General features: G+C 42.5%; 1 protein-coding gene across 2 annotated transcripts in view; it reads left to right on the top strand.

Moving 5' to 3' along the window:
* The window catches only part of enox2 (ecto-NOX disulfide-thiol exchanger 2), a 168,888-nt gene that overhangs the window by 119,986 nt on the left and 41,666 nt on the right, over window positions 1-7,236 (top strand). For both annotated transcript variants that reach the window (XM_071900279.2, XM_071900280.2), the window contains one exon: window positions 4,247-4,378. In XM_071900279.2, the coding sequence (XP_071756380.1) occupies window positions 4,247-4,378 (132 nt within the window). The remainder of the gene's footprint in view (window positions 1-4,246; window positions 4,379-7,236) is intronic.

Raw genomic sequence — 7,236 nt, 5'->3', positions numbered from 1 at the left:
AACTAAATAGCCCCCAGCGTCTCTCTGCCTGCTGTTGGAGCTTACGGCCAATGGGCCTTAAAATGACTTCATTTCCCATCTGCCTCCTGGGGGAGCTTTTAGGGAAGCTAAAAGCCAATCGCAGCCCACAGAGAGTGAGTATGAGAGAAGCCTTGGGCTGGGCTGGACCCCACCAGAATCAGAATCGCTCCATGTGCCATGTGCAATAAACACACAGAAATGTGTCTTGGTGACATTTTTTTACTTGCACAGATCGGTCCCATAACAGTATGTACAGTAGTTCTCCTAACTTTTTATGGTAAAGTACGCTTGTTGTCCTTTCACTTGTACTTACTTGTATGTATTATGCTACACACAGGTGTAGTTAAAAAACATAAAATTGAAACATAGTTGAGTAATTTATTTTCTTAATCTACTGAGTGCTGCCACCATTTCGACCCTGTTTTTACAGTTAAGGATTTGAAATATGTCTGTGACTTTAATGTGTTGCATTCTTGATACTTTAAAATGTTTGTTATCTTGCTAATTGTGTTTCAAAAACTGTCAAGTAAATGGAACTAAGGTAAATGGAACTGGAGTGCCTTCCCACAATATGACCTTTAGTCCTGTTAATTCTGTTAATTTGATTACTGTAGCACCCAAATGTGAAGACTGTAATGTTGATCTCTATTGAGGAAAGACAGACTTGGTCTCCACCTGTAGCTGTATTTACTATAGGTCTAGCTAGGTCAAATTATTTATTTGTTAAGACATGGACATTTGTCTGAGCTCAAGCTTTTTTCAGCCAACAGCTGCAATTAGATTGGCTCATTTCTTCTCAGAGTTTTATCGCCACTGATTTATATTATCTATGCTCATTTGACCTTGGAATAAACAATTAAATGCTGGAATCCAATTAGTTACTTTTCATCCTATGCAGACATTTGGCTTCAAAACAACAGCAAAGTGCTCTAATTCATGTTTTCAGTCTAAAATATTTACTGACAGTGATTCTCTCATTGGCAGTATTGTCCCTGGCTCATATTTCTCCTTTTTGGCAAGGTTAGCTAATATGTAGTGTGTGTGTGTGTGTGTGTGTGTGTGCGCACCCCTGGGTGTGTGCTTGCCTTGCACATGTGTGTTTCCCTGTGTTGATTTTTCAGCAGCTGTTTGCTATTCAGTCACCCTTCCCCCGGCTCCCGCTCCATCGATGTGATGGAGTGGGAGGGTTGCTATAAGGAGCACCATTCCTGGCTCCTGCCCTCAAGGTCACTCTGCGCACCGCAATCAGAAACTCTCAGAGGCTGACGCACAGAGATGGAGGTCTGAAAAGAAAGACGCATTGACAGAGAAAAGTACGGGCGGGGACGTGAGACAATAGGTGTGAGTGGAGTCGATGCAGGGAGCAGCGAAGAGAATGGGCAGCAGAGAGAAGGAAGCAGCAGGGAAAGATGAAGGGATGAGAGAAAAAAATGGACGCATTGAATGTAGATAATAGAGCGATAGAGGAATGAACTGTTAGGTGGTATGAGTTAAATGCAGGCTATTCATCAGAAGGCCACTGTAGAGGAGTTAACCTTGACCCGGCACTATTAGCGTCTAAAGCCCCCCGGCCAAACACGCTCGGCTCTAAACTGGACGCGAGAGCCGTGAGATCAATAAGTGCTCCGTCCTCCGGTGAGGAACACTAAGGGATTCTACATAAATGTCTTTGGCGATCTAATGACCTGCGCAGTGATTTTCCCATCAAGGGCAATGCCCTGCTCTGTTTTCACTTACAATTCAGTAGATTAGATGGCGGGATAAATGGATGTATGGATTTTTTTATTGTTATCTAAAAGCCATAATAGTCCTAGAAGGAGCGGGCTAGTATGCCATCGGATTCTATTGTAGATTATTATTATTATCATTATTATTATTAGTATTATTATTATTATTATTATTATTATTATCATACACATACTTACATCAACACAGTCTGAAATGAACTAATATGTGGTACTGATTCAGCTGCGTCATTTGTGTCCGGCTGCCTTGTTTGTTTTGGCTACGAACACTGTTGACATGACTGTTTTGCTGTTTACTGGAAACGCCGAGCTAATGACTGTATCAGTAATGACCGAGCGACATGGCTTGGTCGTTACTGGAGACCACCTTTCAAAACCCTGGGTGTGTGTATCCATCAGTACTAGAGAGACTGCAGTTAAAGTTTTTGTAAACTGTGAGAAAACTGCAGTAAAACACCTCACCGCCACCCCTCCTTGCCGTCACTTTAAGTCCTCCAAAGCGTCCCCTGTTAATAGGGTTGTGTTAGTTAACAAGCCTGTGAAGTTCTCGTCAGCAACATTATCACAGCGACACACCGACAGTGGCTGTTTTATCAGGCCTCTCTATGGCAGCACACAGCAGACAGCTTTGAAATTAGTAGCTCAGAGACGGAGGCAAAGAGGGAGACAGCGTTATTACACATTGCCAGCTGCTTCTGAACACCAGTACCAATATAATGGTTGCTGTGCAGACACGCATAGACAAGCAGACACACACACACACACACACACACACACACACACAGCAGAGTGTTACCTCCACAGTGGGCACCGCGACAGACCTTCTGAGGTGTGAAGTGTGCGCAGGGTGCAACCCTTCTCATTATTAACAGCGATGTTGGTTTTGGCATCAGGAGAGAGGAGGGCAGCGTGGCTCAGCCAGCAGTCACAGTCACAGCAAATTCCAGGTCTGTCAGAGAGAGAGAGGTCGACCAGAGGAGAGAATTAAAGAGCGTTTAGAGCTGTGAAATAGACTGTGGACGGGGAGAATGAGCCACCGGTGGATGTATGATGTGTTTGTGTTGACTTTACTGCAGGGTTTTTACTATGGGGATCTGAATGTGTTTGCTTTACTATGCAAGACTTGGCAGAAAACCATGAGCCCGGGATTGCGAGTTTGACTTTGTGTGTGTGTATTTGTTGTGGTAAGTGGGAGATTTTTCCGAGTTTTCCAAGGTTTAGCACCAGAGTGCCTAGCAAATGTCTGATAGCATCAGGATTTGTGCTTAGTGCCATGGTAATCTTGTTTTACGCTGCATTATTTTCTTACTCTGGCTTTCAAATGCTAGCTCTGATCTTTCACTGGAGTGCTCATCGGTTTATTCTCAGGACAGCTTCTGTATGTATGAATGCATTCCTATTTGTGTGTGTAAATGTGTGTGTGGCAGTGTTTTCAGTTAGAGCAGCAGCATCGCCAGTAGACTCTCAGTAGAGGTCAGAGGTCGCTGAGGCAGGAAGTGTCAGGAGGCCAGGCTGTTTAACCTCTGAGCGGAAGTCGAAACAAACAACGGCGTCAGGAGGAATAGACTCTAAATGACAGTGTTGTAAAAGTCAGTGGTGTCAGACTGACTGCAGGTCACAGTGGCTTCCCCTCTCATCTGCTCTCTCACTCTAACAGAACACAGAATTGAAATGAGGATAGATACAGTATAAAGAAAGAAGGTGAAGAAGCTACGACAAGAAGTACACTGTAAAAAAAAAATCCCTTCTACCTCGATCCTTAGCATAACTTATTTCTGTTTTTTTTAACACTTCTCTCTTTCATAACTGTGCTGAACTATTTAGCTGGCTCAGGAGTGTTCACCAATATGGGGTGTCGGGTCAGGACACGGAGACTGGACTTCGATGCACAGAACTTTATTGAAGGTTTAAGGCATCAGGTACATAGGCACAACAATTGCTTATAGTCTCTCCATCCTATCCATCGGCATGCCACAATACAGGGATGTGATGGTGGGTTTGTGTGTGGTCTAAAACAGGAGAGTAATTATCATTAATAATGGAATTAAACAAGGAATGCACGAGAATTACTATCCAAATAGTAATAAGGTAATCAGCATGAAAAACATATAAAACTCTATATAACGATATAACTACTATAACTACTATATAACTCTCAGTAGTTAGCGGTGAGGGAAAGTCCACACAACATGGATACATCTCTCATTAAAATACTGGGTGTGCAACATGAAGGCTAACAAGTTCCACATAGCTTAGTTATTAAACTTAACAAGGCTCTCTAACCATAGCTGAGACTAGCGCAAGCAAACACCAATGGGGGGATTTTCAGAGCCTGCCTGGGCTGGGGTTGCTATGGCGATTAATTGGCTCGTTAACAGGTGCACTGCCAGAGCCTTTTCTACAATAACCATTCCAAGGTCACCAGAATATTTCTAATTCCTCTCTCTTACTCTCTGTTTTCTTTCCATGTCTTTCTCCAGAGGGCATCCGTAGCATGACCATGGACTCCAACTCCATGACGATGCCCATGTCAGACCCCAACGCCTGGGCAACAGCCATGAACAACCTGGGGATGCCTCCCATGAGCATGACCGGACAGCCACTCATGCCAGGTAACACATAACCTAAACCTTGCCACACAACACCCACACTGGAACACAGAAGCTCTTGCAATGACAGCACAGTTTATTTTAATATCCTACTGGAGATATATAACAATGACAGGAGATTTTTTTGCTTTGTTTTTTCAAGCAGCCTCTGTTTACTTCACACCAGCAGATTTGAGGCCAGAAATGTGAAATATGGATTTTTGCTGACAGTACAAATGCCTAATATTGGTTACTCTCCAATACCAAGTTCTTTTCTTGATTCAGGCAGTTCAGCCATGCTACTTATTTTTAGTTGAAAGTTTAGTGAAAGAAATCATCTTTGGACAGGCTTTTATATTTTCACTCTTTGTTTGTGTAATCAACTGACATCCTCCCATCTAATTTTGTGACATTATTAATACACATCATTTTAGCACTGTCACTTTAGCACTGTAGCTTCATGCTGCTCATTTCTGGGCATCTGTCAGCTTAAACTAGTGGTTCTCAGCCTTTTCCACTCATGCCCCCCTTTGAACATTTTGAGAATTTCGCACACATCCCCATGCCCATCATAATAACGTAATTTCCTCAGTAAGAAAAACAAAACAAAGGTTGCAACACAAGTTCAAACTGAACCATTTATTTAAACTTGTCCATGTTTAGCCCGCTGCTGTTTGTTGTTATTGCTTTGATGCCAGTGGAGTCTGTGTGGCTGCAGCCAAATAAATCCCCCAAACTCCGCCACAAGGTCTCCAGGGGGTGCAACCCCACCGATTGAGAGGCACTGACTTAAACAAGGACAAAATACAAGTATGTTAGTCTGACATTGGGGTATTGGTGCACCGCTACTACATAACAGGGCTGTGTCCTGAGGTTGGGACTCTCACAGTCCCACTGTGACCAACAACCTGTTTCAACTTGACGTGTCAGGTCAGCAGGTGGAGGCGTGGTGTGGTGGTATGTCAGATTTGATGTTGTATAGTTGGTTCACAACTTGGACTTTGTTGACGATTTTGTGTGTCAAGCACATCCACCTCTCCGACATCAGTACGTTTGAATGCTGCTTAAATTGTAGAACTATAATGGACAGAGAGGACAATCTTTTTCAAATCAAGTAATTTTGTGGTTTAGAAGTAGAATTGATATTGCTGTGATACACCAGAATGTGTTTTTTTTTCTATGGTCCTAAGACTAGTTGTCTTTTTGCATTAGCGAAGGCCATGTTCCTTTGTGCCGTGTAGAGCGAGAACAGTACTTGATCTGCTTGTGCAGAGCAGCGTTTTAAATATTTGTATTGTTAAGCGGTAGGTTTGTTGATCAGCAACATTGTCCTTGACTGTCTGCCACTGTGGCCTTGTAGTATGAGATAGTAGATTTCCATGTTTGGCTGCATCGGCCATTCGGAGTGACTATATTGAAGCGAACAGGCTGAGCTGAGTCAGCAAGATGGAATTATGATTCTATTATCAGTCTTAGGATGGCAGACACAAACACACAGCCACATTCACACACACACACACACAGAGGCTTTGAGACAGAGGCTGATTTGACTCAATGCTGCTCGTTTGCATTAGTGACAAGATAGCAGCAGGTTTTGCCTTCAAACCTTAAGGCTGTGTGCTAAGTTATACATGAGTTAGTAAATCAAAACCTTTCTGCAGATCTCTCTAGGTGATGTCAATTATGCATGACCATTTTCTCTTTCTCTATCTCCCATATCCAGTCGTTTTCTACATTTCTCTCAGCCTTTTCTATTGGCAGCAAAAAATGGATGAAAATGCAGTCAGTCAGATTGAAGTGTACCTGAGGCTCACTGTCTACTTTCAGAGTCTTTGTGCTCAGTACATGCCCTGGGCTGGCTTGAACCATAAACTCTGCTCAACAGCACTAAATTACAATGAAAGTTGAATATGAGCCACTAATATTCACTTTACCATTAGAAAAAGATTGGATTTGGATTCCACAAATCGTGAAGTGGGTATTACAACAGCAGGCTATATCACATACTATGAGCTATGTTAAAAAAACCAACAATACTGGAATCATTAAAACTACTAACAGGCCATAGTTATAGGCTTTTCCTCAGTCCTACACCCCTTTGTGATTATGCCAGTAGCCACAGAAACAAGCATGTGTCTTATTAGGTTATTACCACATCAGCTCTCCCGCAAAGTTGATACAATCATAACAAAACTTTGCACGCAGCATATGGACTTGACATAGTAAAGATTTTTAAAGATATCCTCCAAGCCACATGTTGAAACTGTATATTGAAGGGGATGGAGTTGGGGGACGAGATTAATAGGCAGCAACAGGACTGTGTGACATCAAAGATTATCTTTGCTGAGTGGAAGATATGCCACTTCCTATCCCCATTCCATGGTTTCATTAAAAATGGGTGATTAGGAGCGCCCCCTACCACCAGAAAGCGCAAACAAGCTCTAAAATGACTGGGCGAGATACAGGGCTGCATGGCTGAAATCATACTTTATGTGACTCTACAGCATTCACTCTACAGTTTCTGTGCAAAAATTCCCAAATTCCATTATTCACATGACCACTTGTTTCTCAAGTACGTCACTCATAGAATAAGAAAATAAAGCACAATTCTTTCAAAAATGATGATATGGATCAAAAGAATTTGACAAATTTATACCTTCTACAGACACACTCCGAGAATATAGACTGATAATCGCTTCAAATTGCAGTGGTTGGTGATTTTGTGAAATCCCCCAGAGAGGGCGCTTGTAGCAACATAAGTGCTACAAGCGCTAGTACAATCTATTCATTTTGCACTTACAGCGTTTCTAGCCAATCTGAGAGTGGTGAATGTTCCGTCCAGGGAAGATAATCTTTGGTGATGTGTTTCATTGCGTGCTGTA

The sequence above is a fragment of the Centroberyx gerrardi genome, chromosome 16 (genome assembly GCF_048128805.1).
Source record: "Centroberyx gerrardi isolate f3 chromosome 16, fCenGer3.hap1.cur.20231027, whole genome shotgun sequence".
Lineage (NCBI taxonomy): Eukaryota > Metazoa > Chordata > Actinopteri > Beryciformes > Berycidae > Centroberyx > Centroberyx gerrardi.
This window is presented reverse-complemented; position numbering and strand designations above follow the sequence as displayed.